At 33.5% G+C, this 25,331-nt stretch overlaps 2 protein-coding genes across 4 annotated transcripts; both read left to right on the top strand.

Annotated features, from left to right (window-relative positions):
- Window positions 1-1,625: 1,625 nt before the first annotated feature.
- On the top strand, window positions 1,626-8,560 carry LOC142642315 (cold-regulated protein 27-like). The gene is made up of 5 exons (XM_075816673.1): window positions 1,626-1,953; window positions 4,738-4,920; window positions 5,027-5,321; window positions 7,671-7,780; window positions 7,909-8,560. Exons 1-5 carry the CDS (start codon window positions 1,801-1,803, stop codon window positions 8,065-8,067), a joined length of 900 nt encoding a protein of 299 aa, XP_075672788.1. The 5' UTR covers window positions 1,626-1,800; the 3' UTR covers window positions 8,068-8,560.
- A 2,139-nt stretch (window positions 8,561-10,699) lies between these two features.
- LOC142643562 (glycoprotein 3-alpha-L-fucosyltransferase A-like) lies at window positions 10,700-18,690 on the top strand. Of its 3 annotated transcripts, none has more exons than XM_075818241.1 (7): window positions 10,700-11,528; window positions 12,656-12,816; window positions 13,899-14,140; window positions 16,359-16,463; window positions 17,158-17,314; window positions 17,495-17,722; window positions 18,075-18,690. In XM_075818241.1, the coding sequence occupies exons 1-7, from the start codon at window positions 11,145-11,147 to the stop codon at window positions 18,328-18,330; spliced, it is 1,533 nt and encodes a 510-aa protein (XP_075674356.1). In that variant the 5' UTR covers window positions 10,700-11,144; the 3' UTR covers window positions 18,331-18,690. The 3 variants fall into 3 exon arrangements, with proteins under 3 accessions (XP_075674356.1, XP_075674355.1, XP_075674357.1); XM_075818240.1 differs by having other exon boundaries at window positions 13,899-14,152; XM_075818242.1 differs by having other exon boundaries at window positions 11,323-11,528; window positions 12,656-12,820; window positions 13,899-14,152.
- The last annotated feature ends 6,641 nt before the right edge of the window (window positions 18,691-25,331 follow it).

Raw genomic sequence — 25,331 nt, 5'->3', positions numbered from 1 at the left:
TAAAACAGGATACATTAGCTTGTATGATTTAAAGTAAAATACTATACTATGAAAAAATATACGTGGTTAATTCATTCATTGAGTATTCATAATAAATTTCAAAGTCTCAGAACTAAGGATCTTTATTGTTGTTGTAGTAGTATTTTATCATTCAATTTCATGATTTTTAGAAAAAATTTAATTTATTTGGTGTAACATTTAAATTTTAATTAATTATGATCATATTAATTACCTATATTTTTAATACTAGTATATTATTAGTTATTGTTGGTGCAAATACAATGATAATGGAAATAACACGAAGAGAAACTGAATAATACTTCTGATTTTTTATTAGTTTAAAGAAAGATATTACACAACACTATTTGGACTGAGGCGCGGCAACCTCCACCCTTCACCTCCCTCTTGCGCACGTATCTGGCCCAATAGTTGAGACAATTCATGTTAGCCCATTAATCACCACAATTAAAAAGAACAAAATAGTCTCTCTCATTTTCAATGTGGAATTAAACAATTTCCACTAATTCCTCATCTTCCACATTCACTCCCACATCTTTACATTTATGTTATAAAATTTATTGATTTTAATTATTTAATATTAAAATGCTCCAACAGTTATTAGTGTGTAATCCCGTGGATATGCACGATTATATTTACAACTAACCACAATTACATATACATACATACATACACACACACACACACACACACACACACATATATATATGATTTAGAATCTAATGGATTTAGACTTTTTGATTTTTACACCCAATAATTTATTTGTCACAAAAATAAAAAAAAAATCAGATGAGACACGTGACACTAAATTGAATTTCAATTGAAATTCAATTTAGAATTTTTGATTTTCGTACCTAATAATTCACTTGACACACGAATTTTAAAATTAGATGAGACATGTGGCATAAAAATTAGACATGATTTACAATCTAATTGGATCTACGCTCTTCGATTTTTGCACCCAATAATTCATTTGCCAAAAAAATTAAAAAATAAGATGAGATACATGGTACAAAATTGATTTTCAATTAAAATTTAATTTAGAATCTAATTGAATTTAGACTCATTAATTTTTGTACCTAATAATTCACTTAACATACAAATTTAAAAATTAGATGAGATACGTAGCACAAAATTAGACTCCAATTTAAAATTTAATTAAATTTTCTTTAAACTTTGACTATTAATATATATATATATATATAGATTTATATGTGTATATATTTATTTTTAAATCAAAAAAGTTACAGACCGAATATTCCCAATTTTGGCTTGTTCCTAGCTATCATAAGTATAAATAGTAGTAATAAATTAATAATTAATAAATATCATACTTTCTTACTATTTTATTGTCAATTGTGAACAAATGAACGAGCAAAAGGAAAAGGCTTTTATTAGAAAAAAGAAAGAAAGTAAAAAGTAACTAAAAAAACCAACAAAATATCTGGCTGACAATAGCCCGAAGATATTATCGCCCACTGGCTGACGTGGCGTTCGGCTGATGGCACTGACACGTGTAAAAGCGACGCCATGTGGAGCCTTTACTGGCCCCAATCTTAACTAAAAAAAAAAAACAAATATAACACCAACACCCACACCCTCTCTCTCTCATTTTCTCTCTTCTTCGACTGAGAGACAGACAGAGAGAGGGCTTTGAGTTTTCTCTGTTAAACACAAAATTGAAATTTATAGTTTCTCTTATAAATTTAAAATAAAAAAAAATTTAGAGAAAAATTTTGTTTTTTGACACTATTTTTTTGGGTAGAAGAGTAGAGAGAAAGAATGGGAGAGAATCTCCGGCCGAATATTCCGGATCCTGACACAACTCGGGGTTGCCGGGCCGAGTTGACTCGGACGAACTCGGACTCCTCCGCCATCACCGTCGACGCCGTTGCTTCCACACAACCTTCGCCTCATTCTCAAATTCCACCGCCGGTAATTTCCTTTTTTCAACGTTCTCCTTCAAAATTTCCCCATATTTCACAAATATCTTATTTATTTATTTATTATTATTATTTTTTTATGAAATCTGATATTTGTGTTAGCACTGTATTGCTTGAGATTATCTGCTAAATCATACGATTTTTTTTTTTTTGCATCGCATTGGATTTTTTTAAATAAAAAATACTGTATTTATTTATAAATTTTATTAGTAAATTTTGTGTGAAATGAGTATTATAAAAAAAGAAAAAAGAAAAAGAAAAATATAAAATGATTTCACTTCTATTTTTTTTTAAAAAAAATTCATAATTTCCCTTTAAAATGTTCTAATTTTCTATGTTCATAATAGCTTTGTGCCTTGTCATTTTTTTTCTCTTCTTAAATTATTAATTATAATTGTGGTGCTAATGGTTAGATATATGTGTGTGTATATATATATATTATTTATATTTATATATGTGTGTATAGAGACACACACAAAGGTTCAAGGCTAATTTAATACATGGAAAATAAAACTAGCATCTGTTCAATGCTAAATTGGTAATTAAAAATAAATAATATAAAAAACACAAAGTAATTATCTATTAATACACTGTAGATCAATGAAATATCATGAAATTTGACATTATTTTAAATTCTGAAAATAATTTATGTTATATACTGAGATTTTCGCAGTAATTTCCATTTCAATGGATATAATCAAATAGTCTTCCTTTGCTGTTTTGAAGCCCAGTTTTGACAATATTTCAGGGAAAAAAAAATGTTTGCTCCATAGTTGGAATGGAATTTAGAAGAGTAAGCACAAGTGCAACCACTCTATAAACTAGTTGGTAGGTTGTTAATTTTCTAGTTCATACCAACCATGAATTGTTGGCATAATTCAATAAAAAATGATGATTAAATAAAACCCATATGTGTGTTTTGGATCTACTATCATCTCCATTATTTATATATAAAAAAAAATTACATGAAATATTGATTAAAAAAGTACACATTCACATATCTCATAGCAAGGAACTACCTTTATAATAGATATAAAAGAGTAGACTTGCTTGAAGCTCTTAGTCTCTTATTTCTCAGTTTGTCCCTTTTTTATGTTGATTAGGAAAAGATTTTGTTTTACTAAAGGATTTTAATTGCATAAAACACCCCCCCAAAAAATAAAAACTCAGAAAATAATATATATATATATATATATATATATATATATATATATATATATAAAGTTTTGTGTTAAAGGCACACATCATGGACCGGTTTTTTATTTTATTTTTGGGCGTGGTCTCTTTGAGCCAATTAGATTCTTGGGGTCAGATGTAATTTCTGGGGACCAAAATGAAATATTTATGTAATTATATGTACAATAAGAAAATTTAAATTGGAGTGAGATAGAGGCAGGGGGAGCCATGGACCCTATTGCCCTTAATGTGGGTCTGTCTCTGATTGTGGAGCTAAAAGAATTATATGAATAATAAGGTTGTTAATTTTTTTTTGAGGAACATAAGGTTGTTAACTTTGATTATATAAATAACACAGTTAATAAAACCTAAAAGAGAACATCACAACCCTCATTTCCCTTTGCACAAGCTGGTAATATGATTATATGAATAACAAGGTGGCTAACTTTGATGTTTTAGGTTCTATATTACTAAAGTATATTTTAGATAATACTATAACCTGTCATTATATTTAAGGTTTTTAATTCGTATTCCCCTTGCTTTGTTTAGACCACCAGATCGGAGGCTATTAATACTTGGCAGAGCACTATAAAAACCCCACTTTTGCTCCTTAAAAAAGGTTTAAATTAAAATCTTAACATACAGTGGACATTGCATCAAAGGAAGGATAATTACCTATAACATAGGTTGTAATGAGAATTAAATCTTCAGAAAGGTACAGAGTAGATGCAAATAATCTTTAAGGGCAAAAAGGTTCAAATATTTTTGGGTGGTGAATATCTTTCAGTTCTCATGATGCAGTCAGAGATTGAAAAGTTAAAAAGATTGTTTTTTGTATTTAAAAAAAGATTATTCATATTGATTCCAAATATGTAATCACTTGATTTGATTTGAATACTTACTTGAGCCATGAATTCAACTGATCTTATTAAGAGCTGTTTTATGTTTTTCGTGTGAATAATTAAGGGCTATGATGTTATGCCTTAGATATTTGAGTGTCCTGTTTTGAGAAAGTAGAACCACTCTGCTTTTGCTTACATCCATTGGATATCAGGCCCCCGTTGAATCCGGATATGCTGATGGTCCCCACATGGTGGGTCATTGTTACTAATTCCTCCATGGAATAGGGGATTAAGCCTTTAAGTAGCAGTGTACTCCAGACAGGAACAGGGGATTCTACTCCCAGGTTTCTTATATAAATAGTGCAGAATTTCCATCCTGTAGTGTACGTTGAACCTTACAGTGTAAGCTTTTTCATGAGGGATGTAATCAATATGTTGCTACAGGATAGGTTTTTGCTACTATGATGCTTATCTTCCTCAGGGCAGAATTAAGTGTTTTACCACCTGGTCCTTGAGCCTGGGTTATAGTATTTGCACTTGAAAATTTCCTCCATTGCTTGCCAATGGATAAGAAGTAGTGTAAGAACATGTTAGCAGGATCTTCGTCAATACGTTGAGTTTAAAATTAAAAGATTTCATTTGTGTTTTATGAATTTTTGCTTTTCTTTTTAATGTCTTTGCTCAGTAACTAATGATAAAGGTGTACTCTTCCATTGTTGGTCAAAAAATATTTAGCCATCATATTGGTATTTTTGTAGAAGGGGCAGTTGACAGAATGGACAGATGAGAAGCACAGTTCATATCTTGATTCTTTAGAGGCATCATTTATTACTGAGTTGCACCGTTCCATGCATTTGCGTGGTTTGCGCTCACAAGATAACATGTGGAGGGCATCTTCATCTGAAAAACCTCAAGCCAAAACTCGTAATTCTTCAGACCAGGTTAGAATTAAATGATTGCATATGTTCAATATGTCCAATGTCTGTTTTCCCTGTCTTATGCAGACCATTGGTGTTGTAATCTTATTTTTTCTTTATTCATGGTCAGTTTGTTGTTCTACGAGATGGCTGCTGGCAGAAGATTAACTTTGAAAGAAATGATGCTTTCTTGGACAGCACTGCTGATTCTCATGTTGTTTTAGGAACTCCATGGATACACCGCATTACATCTTCAAGTAAAAAGCGGACTGTGAGATCTCCTGATGCCCGAGGACATGGTATGGTTCGCAATAAAGCAGTCCACTTAAAAGAGAATTTCACTTCCTCCTGTGGATCTTCAAGAGGTTTGGAGCAGCACTCTGTTTGTCGCCCGTGCCATCAGGATTTGGTTGGCAGCATTACAGGTAATTTTAACTAGCTTTGCTTTTCCAGCTTTTCCCTTCTCAGCCTTTATACAATAGTTATTCCATGGCATAATTACCAATATATTCTTTCAAGTTTCAATCCCTAATTTCATTTTTTATATGCTTATACACATGCCTCTCTCTCTCTCTCTCTCTCTCTCTCACACACACACACACACACACACACACACACACACACCTGCAAGTTGTTCACTAGGTAAAAAATAGTTGTCTGAACAAAATTGTTCGATTTCCAAGGATACTGAATAATGGTAGAGGTTGTTAGAGAAGTTTATATATATTGCAGGCAGACTTGATAAAATCACTTCAACACCCCACAAAAAAATGGTGGAATGAAAATTAAATGTCTCCACTTTTCTCAGGTTGGAATTATGATAAAATAAGCATTTTAGTTACATTACTGGCTTAAGTTATAAAGGCTCTAATATTAATAGTGTAGATCTCATTTTAAGGTCTCAAGAAAAATTGACCTGGAATTTAAGAATATCTGCTTTGTTCTTTGCCCAAGCACCTCAAATCTCACGTTGGAGCTTTTTTTAGTAAGTTGCCTGGTTGCTCTATAAATATAATTTTCAATACTTGATACTACTGAACTTGGACAACAGTGGCAGCTGATGAGTCTGGTTTAACCATTTTTTTCAAATAAAAGTGCCCCTTTCCATTTGTTTTCATCTTGACATTTTTTTTTTTCCTGATAACAGTTTTTATCCTTTTTTTTTTATAAGTAATTGATAAGAGTTTTTATCTTGACATTTAGAGAGGCAATTTAAGTACCAACTGGAAAATAGCATGGATATTAGTACAAGTTGATCTGTTCTTCCCACTTCTGTCAATAGATTGAAGTTCAATGAACTATTGGACTTATTTTAAATTTCCCAGATATATGTACTATGAATTTATGAACTGGTGGTCTGATGGCTTCTTAGCATGTGCTGAATGCATTGGGAAGTGAAATTTCATTCACTAAAATTTTCTTGACCAAAGCTAGCATGAAATATTATGAGAACACTAAAATTAGAAAGGTGGCACTGAGAGTTTTTTGGGGGGGAAAAAAAGAAGAACCTAGTTTCCTTGGGTCGTTTACCAATTCTTGTAATTGAATGAATGGGAAGGGTGAAGCACAGTTTTTTGTGAACCCATTATCTCTTTTTCCCTTACGTATTCATTTTTCTATATTTATGCTAGTAGTCCTTGGATGTCACAGGGATATCATAGTGTTATTGTTCTGGGGTCAAGGTCATAGGGCTGCAAAAAATTTCCTATGCTTCGTAATTGGATACATGTGATGATTTTTAGCATATTTGAAGTTTGGTGTTCTCTGTTTAGTTGTGGATGTTTGTATGTTTATCTATCCTTAAAAGTTTTTGATGTATTTTTATGTGATGATTCTGTGGTTACGGTGTATGTTCGATGAACAGCTTTACTATTTTGAATAATCATCTAGAAATATATCTTGGTTACAAATTCTGTTTGCAGAAACTCTGGTAACACATCATTATGTTACAGTGTAGATTGGTTAAGCCTACAACGGTTGAAAAAATATCCAGTTCGTTTGGGCATCTTCATGGTCTTACTTTTTTCCTAATGTTTTTCTCGAAATCTAAAGAACAAAAGAGAGTGATGTTTATTGTAGATTGAGAAAGAGTGAAGCAAGAGAAAACGATAACACAGGAGTTGAGAAAAAAAGAATGCAGGAGTTCACGTAGTTTAGCCTGATGGCGTATGTCCATAGCAGAAAGCCTAGACAGTAACATCTTTATCGTGATGAATTTATATTTTACAATGAACCCTAAGTAAGGTATATATATGAGTCAGGTTAACCCTATTCTCTTGGTGACAGGACAATGACAATATGCTAACAGCTTTTATAAATTTTATATACATTTGCTTAGGCAAAAGCCAAGCAAACCATAATGTGGCACTGTCAAATCCTTGTTCCTTGGGCAAAAAAATGCTAATACATATGCATTGCCAAAAACATGTAAATTAAGTGTCATAAAATAGAAAAAAGAAAATACATATAGTAATTTCTGAAGTCCATAGTTATGCATAACAGCAATGCAATTTTAAGATGAAACCACAGGTACCCTTGAATCATTAAGTAATAATTTCTTATGATGTCTTTAAGGTGACTGAAAATGATTCGGTTAAGATGGTCCAGAAATATCACTTATTAATTTGCATATCCAGATAATTGAGAACTCAAGCATTTGAGATTGCTGTAGAAATCCCTTTCTCTCAAGTTGTTTGGTGTATTATGCTAATTCTTATTAGTCATTCGTGATATTTCTTTTATATTTTTTCTTATGCATTTTGGTTTGGCTGCAGAGGTTTCAGATCAGAACTTTGAGGATGAAGACCAAGTAGAGATGTCAAGCCGTGTGTCTATGGTGAAAAGGTTGAAGACAGCTTCAGTTGATGCTACAAACAATGATCAAGTAATGATATTAAAAAAAATGTTCCTGCAATTTGGCTTATCACATATATCTTTAAGATGATGTGTTTGTTGCAGACTTATTATTATTTGGAGTATGACTTTTGTCCTCTCCTTAATGTGCTCTTTCAGGTTGTGCCTGTTGGAAAGTTTCGTATGACAGATGTTTCAACAGTCAATAATGCTTCATCAGAGAGGGAACAAGAAGGAACCTATGAACTGCTGTCAGAGCACCCTGAGAGCTTTGTCTGCCCCAAATCTGATCTGCATTATTGTTTGAAAGGGAGCTGAGTTGTGACTTGGAATCTGAAGTTTGATAGATAGCTATTGACAGTGATACACCAAAAGAAAAGCGAATTAAGAATTGCATAAACTAGTTGATCAACAAACTTCAAAGAAGTAAATGGTGACTATTTCTTATAGAGGTGCTGGGGTTCATGTGGTGGTAACGCTGACAGGAGATTTTGGAAAAATTTTGAAGGAAGAAAAAATTCATATTGGCTATGAAGCTTGCTTATATCTAGTATCTATCTTCGTTAAGATCTATGGAGTTAATGAAGTTGATGATGACTGCCATGTTGGTTAGCTATTCAAGATAAGATTCTCTTTTTCTTTTCCTATAATTTTCCTCAATTTTGTTTTCAAAGTGAAGCTTGAACTCCTATTAGACAGATAAAGTAGGTAATGTAATTGATATATACGGGTTAGCGTGTGGATGCATCTAGCTGATTGTCATTCATGTCGTTGTGTTCCACGTATCGTATAATATTTTTGCTTCCAGTGATATCACACTTCTGCAAGGGTTCTTGAACTTTCATATGTTAGTTTCATACTTTGATTCATTGTTTTGCATATTATAGATCAATTTTGAATTAATGTATCTCCAGAAAATAAGATTCAACAACCTGGTGAGACTCACTGATATTTTTGGTAAATTTTGAACATTTCATTCAGGTGTAAACCATAATGAAGTGTTACGTAATTCGGCACACCTTATTGATTTTTAATTTTTTTTGTTTAGTGTAAATAAGGGAATTCAACTCGGACTTAAATCCCACAAAGGGGGATGTCACCGGATCGAAATTTGAGTTTCTAGCCAAAAAAATAAATAAATAAAAAAAATTTATGTTTCACATACACAGACACATTTTGTAGTTGTGACTATATGGTTGATACGAGAATTTGCAGTGGGCGTAGTGTATACCGTATCAGTTTCTACATTTGTTATTTAGATATGTAAATTGAGAAATCCACACTTTACAAAGCACTAACTAATCAATAAGCTCAATGTATAACCATTATAAGATGTACAATCCTTTTAATTTTTCCTGAATCTTTGTACCCCTCGAATCTATGGGGACCCAGAAATTAGATTTTTCAACTCAGGCTTTCCTGCAATTTCTAAATAACAAGAAATTCACTCTTAACAGTGAGATATATGCATAGTTAAGACTTAAAATGGGATGATGAACCTCTTAATAGTGTACTATCACAGTTGATAACTACATCGGATGTGAGACATTTGATACATATGATCTATGATTAGCATGTAGAGAGATTAGGTGTCTTTGTGAATTGTAAGGAAATGTGAACTCTCTGCAAGAAAAGGTGAGATGAGTTTTCTCAAGAAGATGGAAAGATTTCAATCATGGTCCTGCCACCTTATCAAACCAATCAATTGTGACCTCACCTCAGTATTATTCTCACTTTTCAAAAGTTTCCTAAAGCTGATTCTAGATTCATTGCTTGCAAGTATGTTAGAAATTCCATGATATGTGGTTCATCTTATAATTTCCAATCTTTGTTAATATTGATAGTTCTACATTTAGAGAAAGCAAATCCTATGATTGGGAGAGTAATGTCCCACATCAAATCACAATATATGCTTTAAAGAAAGAGGTTTAAACTTTAAATACGCGATGTTATATCTTTTGGGATGAAGTGTAATTTTTTCAATACTTTTTATTTTTGAGGCATTTGAATTCCAAAATCTTTTTTATAGCTTAATTTTTGTTAGTTGATAAACATGACAATTTTTAGTTGATAAGCACTTGAATTCCTAATTGTTAGTTGATAAACGTGACTTGGAAGTGTACTTTATACCCCGATACAATCTTCACCCCTACTACTAGTCACCTTAAATAATACTAGTACTCAGAATGAGATATAGGTTTTTGTCATCAATAAATAAGTTCACTTTTGAAATATAATTATGTAACTATTAGGTCACCTTATTATCCCGTTATATCTCTTTTAATGAAAAACCTTCTGTAAAAATAATTTTTCGTGTTTTTTGGTATTTGGTAGCATAAAAAAAAATGAGTCAAAGGAAAACTATATTTGGTCAACATAAAAAATATGACTTATTTTTAGAGATTTTTTTTCACTAATTTCTTTTTATTGAAAATTATCTTTATCTCTAAGTTAGCTAAATAAAGAAAGTTAGAATATTATTTTTTAACTCATTTAAAATTGCTACCAAATATAAGAAAAAGTGACAATTTTATAAAAAATGACTAAATTTTTAGAAAATACTATTGCCGAACAAACGGAGAGTAAACACCTACCTCCTTTCTTTTTATTACAAGTTGTAACTAATGCCTGCCATTATTACATATACTTGGCCTCATTTCAGTTTGTCACAATTGAAAAAATCGAACTTGACTCTTTTTAAAGCATACAAAAACCATGATCAAAAGATTCAAAACCCATTTCAATTTTCTAGGAATATATTGAATTTAAGCTTCTTTCTTATACCAAAAAAAAAGAAAAAAAAAGAAAAGAAAAAAGAAACAGAATAATCAAAATGTCCAAAAGTTTTCTGATCTCGAATTTTCGATCTTTCCTTTAGGTCCGGGTCTTTTCTCAATTGGACTTTGTGGGTACCTAAAAGAAACACTAACACTGGTTCATAATGCGCAAACCCTCCTTTATTCGTATTGAATATTCAAATACACTGTAACAGTATTTCAACGTAGACTTTTGAATTGTGAAGAAAGAAAAGTATCTATGTTTTGGTTGATCCTCAAGAGTCAAGACTTTGCTTTATACTGATATATTAAAAAAAAAAACACACACACACACATTTTTTCTCTTTGAAGAAACAACACACAAAGATTTATCATATTGTTGTCAGATATAAAAATGTTCCAAACCCAACAACACAAACTAAACAACAACTCAAAACACTTCTCTCTTCTCGTACCCATGTTTTCAAGTCTCACTATTTTGTCTGAACTAGAGCTATAAGCAAATTTAGTTAAACCCCACAAAAGAAAAAAAAAAAAAAAACTCTTTTTCTCTCCCATTTTCTCGGGAAAGAGAAAAAGGAAAATCTGAACCAAACAAAATACAGGGGATTTTGATTGATGGGTGTTCTTTCAAATCTAAGAGGCTTAAGAGGATCATCGACGACGACGACGACCCAAGAAAGCTTACCGATAACTGATGGGGTTTCATCGGTGGCAAAGAAGAAATGGTCAAATTTGATGCCTTTGGTGGTGGCTCTTGTGGTCATAGCAGAGATCGCCTTTCTGGGTCGTCTTGACATGGCCAAGAACGCAGCTTTAGTTGATTCTTGGGCTGACTTGTTCTATCGCTCGCCGCCTCAGGAAGATTTGTTGGACTCGTGGGGTGTAAACAATCGTTTTTCGGAGTCTGAGAGTTGCGAGGATTGGTTGGAGAAAGAGGATGCTGTGGTTTATTCTAGGGACTTTGAGAAAGAACCCGTCTTCGTTTCTGGGGCTGAAAAGGTTTAAGTTTATTTATTTATTTATTATTTTTTGTTTTGTTTTTGGAAATGTTTTATGCAACTTGATTACATGTTCTTTTCGTGTGTAGCTTTTGTGTTTTTATGGTCAAGCTGGTTGGTTTTGATGGAAATTTTATTGGGTTGTTGTTGTTTTTGTTATATAGTTGTAGTTTTTGTGGATTATGATTTTTGACTTTGAAAGTGGGGGTAGTGGTAGGAATTGTATGATCAGTTTTAGAAAATTGTATTTTGGTTGCTTATTTGGAATGTGGATTAGGAGGAATTTGAAATGTAAGAGTTGTGTAATTGTGAAGTGTGGAGGAGCATTTTCCAGGATCAAAGAATAGTGGGTAAAAGCAATCACTTCAACATTATGAGTCCACCCAAAAGGACTCAATGAGGTGAAGCAATCTTAGTCTAGATGATAATCTTAGGTACACAAGAACATAAAGTTTGAGATATGGAACTTGAGTCACCATGATAACCCTAATTGCTTTCATGGAAATGGTGGTTAAATGTTGGTAGAGTATGGCTTAGAAGCTCTAGCTGAAATGACACTTATTTCTTCCATAATAATGGTATGGAGGGTGAGGTCGTAGGTTCAAGACCCACTAGATGTGTGTGTAACTTACCAATAGAAAAAACATGTTGGCGGAGTATGGTTGTGGACTGAAATCATTTTACCTTGTTCAGCTGGGAAAGTCTTTTAGAAATTAGCTGTTTGTAATCACTAATAATTCTATTACTAAGCTATAATGTCAAGCGTCGATAGTTGAAAGCTCTGCCCATAAAAACATTTTTGAAGATTGGAATCGTTCATAATATAGGCCTACGAGTATTTTGTTTCTTTTCTATCTACATTAAATGATACTTTTAAGCTTCTCTTTTGTGGTCCATGGGAAGATAATTTGAAAAGAAAAAAGTTTATGTAGTTTAAGTGGACCTTTCTCCTTTTCTTAGCTTTTAATATAATTCATATAGGTTCTGAGTAATTCTATTTCCAATTTATTTTGTTGGTTCATGGGATAATCTTTGTAGCTCTGGAGTCTATTTTGAGTTAAACTTCTTCCAGGAATTCAATAAGGATCTTTGAAAAGTAACTTATTTTTTGGGTTCACTTCTATGTAGGAGTGGAAGTCTTGTTCTGTTGGATGCCAGTTTGGATTTAATCCCAGTAGGGCTCCGGATGCTGCATTTGGTTCACCTCAACAAGCTGGAACAGCTAGTGTTCTCCGGTCAATGGAATCAGCTCAGTACTATTCAGAGAATAATCTTGATCAGGCACGACGGTGGGTAAGCACAATCTTATATAGCTTCATTGCATTTTGACAAAACTAGGTATTCCTACTGTTTGAGAACAAATGCAAATACATTTCAAGTTTGTTTGAATTAGCTATTTCTTTTTCTGTGTGAGTTACTAATCTGATTAGTGTTTCCATCTATGTTAGTAATTTTCTATAGTCAGTTGTTTGGAAGAAAAAATCATATAAAATAAAATTGAGTATCGGTTCTGGAGCTGAATTTTTGTTAGATGTAGCAAGCATTTTGGCATCAGTTACTGTTTGTAGGGCATGTAAAAGAGGTGTAGATATTGAACTATGAGTATTAGCTGTGGAATCAGGAATGATGGGTCCATTTGAATGTAACAATTCAAAACCACATGATTTGAGGGACTAGCTGATGGGGTTGGAAGGAGTTAGGCACTGACCTAATTTTAATACTAAATAGCTTCACCATGTGTACCATGTTCAACTTTAAATAGCCACAGTAAATAAGAAAGTGTCGTTTTTTATATTGGACTGGAGAGATATTTGGCCTCACTTCTATCACATCCACAGATTTAAATGAGAACTGCACCAATGTTAGTAACTAAGGATCAAAAGCAGACTAAAGAAGCTAGAAGGAAAAAAAAAAAAAAAACTTCTGTTTATGGTTGTAACTTCTTTTATTATTTTTTTTTATTGTGTTGTTTTGATCTTATTCTGAATTTTTTTTTAAAGGAAGCCATTTTGATATTTATTGTACAATATACGAAGACAATGATCTCAAAATGAAAGATCTTGGTGCATTCAAGGAGATTTTACACCATTAAATGTTCAGTTATTTCTTTCTACTCAAATACATCTTTTTCTAGACAAAAACATTTTGCAATGCAATAGAAATAGCATAACTATTTGGAAACATTTAAGAGCAATCCTTCTGTGGCATATTATTATATTGTTCTATTGGTAAGCACACAAACCATAAAACACCATTAACTTTCCTCAACCAAATTTTTTGCTGTTTTCTGATGATCACTTTAATTTGTAATTTTTTTCCTGGCCAATGATTGTAAGTAAGACTAATTTCTTTCTTTTTTTGGCTGTATTAGGAGGGGATATAACGTTATAATGACAACTAGTCTTTCATCAGACGTTCCTGTTGGATATTTTTCCTGGGCTGAGTATGATATCATGGCACCAGTGCAGCCAAAGACTGAGAATGCCCTTGCTGCTGCTTTTATTTCCAACTGTGGTGCTCGCAATTTCCGCTTGCAAGCTCTTGAAGGACTTGAAAAGTCAAACATCAAGATAGACTCCTATGGTGGTTGCCATAGAAACCGTGATGGAAGAGGTGCTCATTTAAGTATATTTTTAAAACCATTTTAAGACATTATCTTTGGACTAATTTATTTTCCTCTGTTAGGTATTCCTAAATTCAGAGCATTCTCTTTTAGGTTGCAAATACAGTCCATTATAAAAGTTTCCTGGTAGTTCTGATCTTGCTTTGTATTTGGTTCTGAAGCTGTTTGAATAGCTTTAACCTTGGAGATATAATTCTAGTTGTGCAATATGAATAGCAAATTCTTCTTGATGTATTAATCATAAACCTGAGGCTTCATCAGCTTACTGCACTGCAATGCTCATAATGATACTTGATTTTGAAAGCAGTGCAATCTCTAAATTTTGATTCTGGGTAGAACATATCTCTAGGTTTCTACAGGTCTTTAAAGTTGCAGTTGTTCCATTAACTTGGTGGATCTTCTGTATAGTGTATTATATATAGAGATATCTGGACTGTTAAGAAGTAGAAAATGCAACATGTATATGCTAGGAGCATCACATTACTAATTTTTTGCAAAGAGTTTGGGTTGTGCAGTGCTAAAGTTGTATTGAGAACTTAAATGCATTCATTGTAGTTAAATGTTCATATCAACTAACCATGACCTGTTGACTATGATTTTTCATAGTTGTAAAGTTTAATCATTAAAGTGTAAGTTGTTACAACTTGAAAGGATTTGAAGTTCAGCTGTAGTTGAAAACTTGACCTTGGACTTGGAAAGTTGTGGGGGTTTGGGCAGGTTGATTGATGCAGAACACAGTAGAAAATAGGATATAAAAGGGAAACAAAAGTAACAACAGAACAAACCCTAGGCTTCATCACCTAGAATCTGTCTGCAAACCCTAGTCATCACCACCTAGGGGAGTCTGGCATTGCCACCAAACAGAGATAACAAAAGAGGAGACATTCTCAACTCATAATAATTAATCTTATTCAAATTCATCTCTCTTTCACCATTACAAGAGTGCTAGATAAATAGGTTTTAGGGATTATACAAATATGGAAAACATTTAATCAAATCCATAAAAACCGTTAACATTAATAACCAAATTAAAAAACAAAATTAATTGCAAAATCTTGGTTAAACATAAAATTTTAGTTCCCTGCATCATTGATGGGTTGGGTTTGCCTCCTTAGACTAGTATCTTTCTGCAGTATGGAACACACTAGGTGATTATTAACAATCACTTAAAAAGTTATCTTCTTGCAGACCTAGGCCTAGGGCCCCCTAATAGTGAAAGGCCCAAAATGGGGTTGGGAATAAGTGATTTTTTATTTATTATTATTTAAAAAAACATGTAAATTGTACATTTTTTCCTCCATTTCTAAGAAGGCTAAAAAAGTATGGATTAATAAAAATCCAACTGAAATTAGTCTTATTAAAAAGTGAAAATAATAGATTTTAAACAAACAAATTGATAATGTAGAACATTAACACTGGTTTGAAAATGCATTACTGAACGGGCACTGATCGATGTGTTTTTAGGGTTTGCGACAACAAAATTATTTGGTCTGATATTTCAATTGTGGATTAGGTTCTAGCTACTGATGTAACTCTTTGTTGATGTTACACCACTTACTAATTTTTCATTGAACTAATATTTTGAAAATCCTAATGTTAGATTATATTTTCTATTTACTCTTTGTGTGCGTTTGACAAAAATTATTTTTGCCAACTTATTTTATTATTTAGCTTATTTTTGTTACTATTCATGGGCCCTACTGCACTTTTTGGTATTATTTATAGGTCTACTGTACTATTTCAGCTAACTTGTACCTTTATTTACAGTACTTTCAACAAAAAGTTTTCAATTTTAGCAAAATAAGCGGATTCCAAATAGACCTTTAACATGCACGCTAATTTTCATTTCAATTGGATGTTATTTACTATATGATCCATAAACTCATGCTCTATACATAAATTTTGAAATACAAAAAACATGAATTAAAACATTTTTATAAATGATATAGTTATAGATCTTTGGATCATGGGTGGAGACAATGTAATCTAAAGGTGAATCTGTCAAAACTACTCATCCAATGCAAAGTTATTAAGTGGTGTAAACATCAACACAATTTACATCAGGTTTAACTTGAATGTAACTCTTCCTTTGTGATGTTCTTATGTTGAATTTTATGGTAGGTTTCTGATTATTTGAGAAAAACTTGTATCTTCTTCTAGCTAAAAATTGTTTACAATAATCTTGATTCTATTTTTTTTTTCCTCCAGTGGACAAAGTAGAAGCTCTGAAGCACTATAAATTTAGTTTAGCTTTTGAGAATTCCAATGAGGAGGATTATGTGACTGAGAAATTCTTCCAGTCTCTTGTTGCTGGTATAAAATCTACACCTCTCTCTCTCTCTCTCTCTCTCTCTCTCTCTCTCTCTCTCTCTCTATATATATATATATATATATCCATCCTAAATCCTATTAATTAAAGAGCTGTATATCCCACATTGCCTTGGTGCCATCACTATATTTTAATGAGTTTGATAGACACCTATGTCATTTCTTACCCCCCCCCCCCCCCCCCTCTTTTTTCCTATTGATGGTTTGCTCCTGCTTGTGATTGGGTTGGAGTTCAATTCCATTCTTCAACTTTTCTGTCATTCTGATAATCATAGTAGCCAAGTTATATCTAGGAGTTCTTTAGTCTTGTGAAAAATCACAGATCAATCAGGAGTTCTTTTTTTTCAAAAGGTTGAGAAATTGTGTTATATTTATGGAAATTTTTTGGATATTTGGAATGGATCCTTACTATATTTGAAAGGAAAAGAAAACAAAAAAAGTGCTTTCAACTGAATTTGCAATTATCTGGCCTTCAACAGTTATTGAAGAATTTTCAGTACTTAGAATTCACAAAATCTGTAAATAATTTGCGTGTTCGTGCGCGCGCACACACACACATGTATGTATGTATGTATGTAAAATTTGGGTTGCAGATGCTTAATGAAAATCCATATACTACCTGAAGAATATGGAAATTTTCATGATGCTGATATTGGAAAATGGTGTTAATCATCCGTAGGTTCTGTTCCTGTGGTAGTTGGTGCTCCAAATATTCAAGATTTTGCCCCTTCTCCTAGTTCAATTTTACATATCAGGGATCTAGGAGATATTGAGCCAATTGCCAAGAAGATGAAATACCTAGCTGAAAATCCTGATGCATACAATCAATCATTAAGGTAAAATTTAATTTTACATGGTGATAATGATGATTCACTAATGGGCCAAAAATGATGGTTAAACCATAAGTGTAAAACTAAATTATGTTTACTTTTGGATTCTTTTCCCTTGAGTATGTGCCAGAAATTGATTACTTCCTCATGAAGAATTTTGTTAACAATAAGATCTCCATTGATTAGGTGGAAGTATGAGGGCCCATCTGATTCTTTTAAAGCGCTTGTGGATATGGCTGCAGTACACTCATCATGCCGCCTGTGCATTCACCTGGCAACAACGATTCGAGAGAAAGAAGAAAAGAGCCCAGGGTTCAAGAAACGTCCCTGTAAGTGCACCAGCGGCTTAGAAACCGTGCATCATGTTTATGTAAGAGAAAGAGGGGCATTTGAGTTGAAGTCCATTTTCTTAAGGTAGGCTCATTACTTTTCATAACTGATGTTCCCCTTCTTTTTTTTTTCTTCATTATGTAGTACAAACCAATTTTTGCTAGAATTGGCATTTTTTTTCATCAGAAAGTTAACTGCTTGGATTGAAGTCATAGTGCTCACATTTGTTTGAACTGATAGAGGAGGAATATTTGTTGTATGACTCTTAATTTTTTGCTCTTTCTGCTCCATGCAATGTGGTAATGGACTGAATTTTTAGATATGGAACAACATTGTTAGATATGATAATTCATCTCCATGCGACAACTGGATTTCCTGAAGTCTTTCTTTCTGTTTCTGATGTGGTGAAAATCTTATTTTGGACTTTGATGGGCAGGTCTGGGAATATAACTCTGCAGGCCTTGCAGTCCGCAGTGCTCTCAAAGTTCAACTCTTCGAAACATGTACCAATTTGGAAGCAAGAAAGACCTGAAAGCATCAGAGGAGGGAATGAACTTAAAGTTTATAGAATATATCCAGTTGGCATAACACAAAGGCAAGCTTTGTATACCTTCAGATTCAAAGGGGATGCTGATCTTCAAAGCCATGTGGAAAGCAACCCTTGTGCAAAGTTTGAAGTCATATTTGTCTAGGTTGGAATTTGCACTCTCGGACTTTTAACATGGATTTTCTGATTTCCGCATTTCTGCTGAAATATTTGCAGAGGGTCAAGGTTCTTTCATTGGAGTATATTGTTTTCCTCTGACGCTTCATCATCTTTGTACATGCTTTGATACTAAGTTAATGAATTGCTAGATTCTAGGGAGGAAAATGGTTTAGCATATTTATGGCTTACTGAGCCATCGATACAATGATGCAGGTGGATCTTTCCCACATTTGGAAAAAAATTTTCTGATTTTCATATTCATACTCTTTGGTGCGTTCAGAAATTATTTGTGACAACTTTAACTTGATTTTAAGCATAAAGCTTATGGATTTAGTTATCTTCATCTTTCCTTTGGTGGAGCAATTGTACTTGCAATCTGGAATTTGATTCAACTCCCAAGGGAGTTTATCTGAAATTTCACAACTGAGACCTGAGTTATGAAAGCTCACATCTTCTGCCCGAGGATTGAAACCCATTTAAACTTCAAACTACTGAACCTCTGACATCTTGCTCTCATGTCCAGCAGCAAATAATCCACAAAGAAATTCGTGCACTCCCATGAATATGGAGGTTCAAGTTACTTTGGTGTAACTTCTCAAGAATTACACACACATTTTTAAACTGTTGATTTTATTAGGTCTAACAGTGTTTAAAACAATATTCTCAAGTCGTGAGGCCCATTTGTTTTTTTTGGTTTTAACGCCAGCATCCCTGAAGGTTTAATAGCAATAAGTGCTCATAATGTTATTCATAATGTGATTCTTAGGTGCACAGGGATTTAAGGTGCCGGCCATGGGTTAATTTCTTTAAAAGAAGTAGCCACTAGGTAACTTGTAAAGTCTTAGGAAATTGTAGATTAGCTAGAGATAATAATAAAAACATTTATTATTACGCACATCAAGCTCTACCTTATCATATAATTCATATCAAAGCATATATCTAGTTTTAATTATCTCTTTTTTGTTAGATGAAACAATGTCGTCTCTCTCTCTCTTTCCTTTGATTCTTTATTCTGGATTTCAGAACAATACATTCATCTAGAGAGTATTTTTGAATGGACAGAATGGAGATGCTTAGCTTAGCCCGTTGTCCTTTGGAGAAATCTCAAGTATGACACAATATATATATTCTTTGCCGGTAAGTCTCTCAAACTCTCACTCTCTCTCCTCGCCTTTCGCCTTGCCTTTGTTCCGAATCGGAATCGCCAAATCGCAAATTTTTTTTTCCCCCCCTCTCGTTTTGCCTCTCATTTGGTTTTGCTGCTCGGTGGCTTGGGTTGGGCTTTTTGCCTCTCATTTGGTTTTGTGGCTCAGTGGCTAGGGCTGGGATTTTAGTCTTTGGTTTGTTTTGACTTAGTTTTGCCTCTGTTGTATATATTGTGGTTGGGTCTGATATAAATTATAATCATATAAATAAAATAATAAATATAATATTTTTTGTATGTAGGTTTTAGGTATGTTTTCAAGCATTTTTATTGTTATTGTTACTTAATTTCAAAACTTAAAATAAACATAAATTATATGCAAAAATATTTAAATATACCTAAAAATAAATATTAATTAATTAATTGTCATATTTTCGACGTATCATATCTTAGATTTTTCAAAAAATGTTGTATCCTTGTATCCGTATCGGTACCCGATACTCGTATTTGTATCAGTGCATCACATTGGAGACTATTGGAGAATTTTATTATTATTATTTTTAAATTTAAAATATCAAGTGGAAGTAGCAAATTATAAATAACTAAATAAAAAATGGCTAGAATTACAATTTATAGGTTTGTAATATAATTTTTGTATTTACATGTTTTTTTTAGAATACTGAGTATTTTAATACAAACACGGGAAAATGAGGGAAGGACTTAAAAAAACTGACAAGTGGTGTATATCCAAAAGTTAAAGAAGGTCGTAAAGAAACTGACAGTAGGTTAATCCTACATCAGAAAATGAGTGTGAGTTAAACAAGTTTAAAATCTGTGCTATGTATCTAAGAGGTAAGCCATTTTGTATTTAAATGTAATAACTCATGAAAAGAGTATTATAATTTTTTTTTTGCACTCAATTATCTAGAGTATTATAAAGGACAAAATTTAGCTACAAAACCAATTGTAGCCTTAGGTTACAAACTGCTCTAGTAAGATGACATGTGTAAAAAAATAGCATGTGCATTGCACATGATTACTTAAGTAAACTTAACTCAACTAACCCTAGAACTACACTACCTATTAAAAAAATAACAACAAAATAAAAACTAAAAACGCTAAAAAAGTCTATACATATGATCTCTCTCTCTCTCTCTCTCTCTCTCTCTCTCTCTCTCTCTCCCATGGACTTCTCTCTCTCTAAAAAAGAGTAATGCCAAAAAAGATGTAGCTTCAACTTGTGGCAGATAAAACTACAACACCCTTTTCTATTTCCTTTTAATAGATTCTGACGCTTGTATTAGGCCTTGAATTCCCTTGTACATAAGAAAACAAACTAACCCAACAGTAGCAACCATATGCAGAAGGAACAGAAATAGAGATATTCTGTTTGTATAAGCTCTTGAATTCAGTGTTGTCAGTGATGGTTGCTGTGCAAAAAGAGAGAGAAACCAAAAAAAAAAAAAAAAAAATCACATTCTTGACTTGAAAATTAAGCATAGATTCTAACGCATTCTTTAGTTATGCATGAAACTTGACATGAGAGATAGTAAGAAGGAGCCAAAAAAATTCAAATTTGCCACCTGTGAACAGCAAATATATAAGCTATTATTTTTTAATCTAATGAAAACTGACTTCTAATTGTACCCATAAGAAAATAGACAAGTTCTTTTGAGATGACAGACTAGAAAAAGGTTCAAAAAAATTTCTCCTTTTGCAGACTCTTTATAAACAAAACTTGTAAATAGAATATAGGATCTCTCCAACACCTTTTATATTTGTTTCAATTCAAAAATAGAATAAAAAGGTAGAAAATAAAGTTTAAAAATTTTGATTGTAGCTTCAAAAGAAAATGTCAAAAGCAAAATAATTAATTGCACAATATGCAAGCACTGGTTGATAGCTAAGTATTAACTTTCCCAAAGTTATTCACTAGGTTCTTGGCCAGGCACATAACCATACTGAGAGATTCTTTCCAGAAGACTTCTAGTGGCAATTGGCCGGCTCTCTTCACACAGTTTGACCACTAGATATTCATAAATGTCAGCAAAAATAGGAATTTCAAATCCCTGAAGCTCTGACAACAATTTCAAAGCTGAAAGCAACTTACTCTTGTTTCTATGTCCTTCCACAACAACTCGACAAGAGAAACCATCCAGGCAAACTCCATTTCCTATCACTCATACAACAATGACTTTGACAGTTTGAGACTTAAATCATTCTTGACCCAATTGAAGAAAGTGAGAGCTGATGAGGAATCAGATTAAAACCTCAACTGAACTTAAAAAAACCAGCTAGCAAATCCTCTTCAGTTCTTGAAAAAATCAAGGTTATCAAGGAAAAAAGGAAATTCAGTGGAGAAGAAGGCCTGGGTGGGCGAAAGTGGAGATAGAGGAGGATTTGAGGTGGGCTAGCGGTGGAGACAAGAGGGTTTGGGTTGGCTGGCGGTGGAGAAGAAGGCCTGGGGTGACCGATGGGAGCTGGGGTTCTGGGTTATAGCTTACAGAAAACACAGAGAAGTCTGAGAGAGAGAGAGAGAGAGAGAGAGAGAGAGGGTTTTTAGTTTTTATTTATTTATTATTTTTTTAATAGGTGGTGTAGTTAACTAGGGTTAGTTAAGTTTACTTAAGTAATCATGTGTAATGTACATGCTATTTTTTACACATGTCATCTTATTAGAGTAGTTTGTAGTCTATGGTGACAATTGGTTTTGTAATTAAACTTTGTCCTATTATAAATTATTACATATGCATGTATGTGTGTATAAATATGGATAGAGATGGATTTTATTTTAAATAAAAATAAAAATAAAAATAAAAACTTACAAAATTGGAAAATGTCTTTCAACAAGAAAATTTCTTCTTAACCGCATAAAAGTTCAGATTTATGGTTCAAAACAACATTTATAATCCAAGGCAAACTTCAAAATTCAAGTAGTTTTACTCTTGTTTATGGACTTTTATGGTGGGCCTTTTTGCAATTTTGGGCTGGACTACCTCCTGTCGTACTGGGCCCAAGTATTCAGGATAACAGAGTCGGAACTGGCCTAACTTTAACTCACTTTGGTCTGACTTGCGCACAAACTATGCCTCTGTTTCCCGAAACTATTGTTACATGCCCACGACAGGCAAAAATGCCGCAGAAGAAAGTTGTAGCGGAATGGGTACAACAAAACATGATAAGCGAGATACATTATTGTTAGGCAAACTAAATAAACAGTCTTTCACTAAAATAAAAGAAAAGAACAAATTGTAAGAGTAATAATGAAGGCTGGAGGAGAAAATATAGTAATAATCAGTAAAGTCAAAGAAGAATGTGACTAGTTTGCCATATTTGGTTTAGTTACGGGGCTGTGGCTAAGGAGAGAACTATTTCCTTAATGTGGGTAACCTCGCAGGAGCATCCTACCGCTAAAATTACACACTTTGAGGGAGCGGACCTAAATGACTTGTGCCCGAAAGTATTTCTTAGCAGAGGGTAGGCTTTAAGAGGGAGAGAAGGAGAAAACCCATTGGTACATGCCTGCCATTCTAATCCCTCTTACTCCTTTTATTTTAACTCTCTGTTTTCTTTCCCCTGTTTTACTATTTTCGTTTTTGTTTTCTCTCTTTTCTTTAGTGTTTTCTCGTGCGGCGTGATGGTGGTCACTCTCGTGGTGATTGGTACCGTTGTCTCTCCCTACTATGCACGACAAAGACTCTTTATATACTGCCTACTGTGACTGTTTCTTTACCATTTTACCCCTTAACAACCTTTGTTTGATCTGGGTGTCCTTGCCAACCACCACTGGTCTGTCAGTGCCCCAGCCACCACCACTTACTAGTGCTGGCTGTGGCACTCTCTATTACTAGACAAAGAAAGTTATTTTGTTCGTTTGCTTACCGTGGTCTTCTCATCTGTTACAGTGTGGGTGTTCTCCCTTCCTATCCCTTATGGTATGCACCTAGTGGTTTTAGCTCATCTTCCCTCTTTTGGGTGGTATATCATCCCAGTAGGAAATTTCCCTCAAAAGAGCTTGAGAAGGAACCCTAAAATATGCTTCCCATTCTCCTCAATGCCAGACCATACTCTCTCTTACCTTTGACCTATGACCCGCCACTCCTGTATTGGCTGGGTATAGGCTGGTAGGGCCTGAGTCTCGCGCATGCTCCACTTCTTGTGAATGTCCAAACCTGTCTACTGCTCATGCGTTTGCCGTGGTCTGGGGCTTGTCTGTGCGTTCTGCCACCCACTTTTGACCTCTTATGGCGTGAATCGTCTGGTCTTTCATTCTTTATTAGTCTGTTTCTTTCCAAGGGCTAGGCCTTCCTTGGGCTTCTCCTTTTAGCCCATTTCTTGCTTCACCCATAGTTTTATTGCTGTTCCTGTCACACTATTCTGCGATTCTTGCCACGGTATTATTGGACCCGTGTTTGCTGGGCATCTTTGGGCCTGCTGCCCAACCTTCTTACAATGACTTCGTGTGGTCATTCATGTTACTTTGGGCTTTCATAATCCGTTATATTGCTTGTAGGCTCCTTTGTCTCATTTCTTTCTTCTTGGGCATCCTCGGCCCATTTCATAATTCTATATTCCCATGGGCATTTTGCTAACTCTTTTGGGGCTTTCTTGGCCTAATTACTTTATCCTTCAGCTTTTGGGCTTTCCATCAACCCCTTTATTTCTTACTTCATTACATCGGGTCTGCTGTGGCCCATTCTTGTTTTTCTTCATTACATAATACCCATGAGTTTACTACTTCCTCTTTTGGGCTCCTCTGGGCCCATTTGCTTTTCTCAAGACCCATTTATTTATTTTATGGGCCTGTGATCCATTACTCCTGCCGTTAATGGTTTCTTCTTATCAATCTGCTGACTCTCTTCTTGCCCATATTGTTGGGCTTCATCCTGCTAATGGGCTTTTTAAAAAATTAGCCTCAACAACTTTATGCTTTAGCTTTTAGAATTTTTTTTATAAGTTTGATGTTATCAAATAGTTTTAACCAAGCTTTTGAAGATCTCTTTCAATATCATGATTACTACCTCTGATAAATATACCTGTACATGCCATAGTAAATTTTTAAAAAGGTTTCAAAATCCAAAATTAACTACTTCAATATCAATAAGTAGTAAGAAAAAGTCTAATGAAAGAGAACAATGGAAATGAAATATCAATTTCTAAGTTTCTACTCCTCGTTCAAGAACAATACCTTGTTCTAAATAGCAATACAATATCTCATTTTGTATCTAAGTATCTAACATAAAATGTTATTTTTCCATCTAATATAATAACTCTTTACTCTTACACATAATATGTACACTTAGGGTCTGTTTAGATACCACTTATTGCTGAAAATTGAAAACTTATTGCTGAAAATACTGTAGCAAAATAATTTTTAAATGTGTAAATAGTGTCGTGAGACTAGTTTTAACTTAACATTTACGTTTTTTCATACTTGCGGGTCCTGTGAACAGTGCACGAGACCCACAGAAAAAATGCCAAATGCAGACTCTTTCATTTTTCAGTGCAATCCAAACTCAACCTTACTATAAAATAATATTTAAAGAAATAAGGGGAAATTACATTTTATTACCCTAAAGTATGCCCTGAATTACACTCTGTACCCTAAACTATTCGAATGCACAATTTGCATCCTAAACTATGACTCTTGTTATACTTTGCAACTTGACATTAGTTTTACTATTAAGTTGGATGGAAATATAAATCATGTGACTTACATGTGTGTATTGCTTAAGTGACACAAACCTAAAAGACCAAAAACCCCTCTTTCCAATCAATTAAAAACAAATTTTTATTATTATTTTTTTATCCTGCTCTCTCTCTCTTGCATTAGCTCCCCTCTC

This window comes from Castanea sativa, chromosome 7 (genome assembly GCF_040712315.1).
Source record: "Castanea sativa cultivar Marrone di Chiusa Pesio chromosome 7, ASM4071231v1".
Lineage (NCBI taxonomy): Eukaryota > Viridiplantae > Streptophyta > Magnoliopsida > Fagales > Fagaceae > Castanea > Castanea sativa.
Note: the sequence above shows the minus strand (reverse complement) of the source record. Positions and strands in the feature narration are given on the sequence as shown.

Excerpts from the sequence above, each read along its gene's own strand:
- LOC142642315 (XM_075816673.1), top strand. The coding sequence starts at position 1,801 with ATGGGAGAGAATCTCCGGCCGAATATTCCGGATCCTGACACAACTCGG. Across the intron at positions 1,954-4,737 it reads ATTCTCAAATTCCACCGCCG|AAGGGGCAGTTGACAGAATG; the intron begins GTAATTTCCTTT and ends GTATTTTTGTAG. Across the intron at positions 4,921-5,026 it reads CTCGTAATTCTTCAGACCAG|TTTGTTGTTCTACGAGATGG; the intron begins GTTAGAATTAAA and ends ATTCATGGTCAG.
- LOC142643562 (XM_075818240.1), top strand. The coding sequence starts at position 11,145 with ATGGGTGTTCTTTCAAATCTAAGAGGCTTAAGAGGATCATCGACGACG. Across the intron at positions 16,464-17,157 it reads CTTCCAGTCTCTTGTTGCTG|GTTCTGTTCCTGTGGTAGTT; the intron begins GTATAAAATCTA and ends AATCATCCGTAG. Across the intron at positions 17,723-18,074 it reads TTGAAGTCCATTTTCTTAAG|GTCTGGGAATATAACTCTGC; the intron begins GTAGGCTCATTA and ends TTTGATGGGCAG.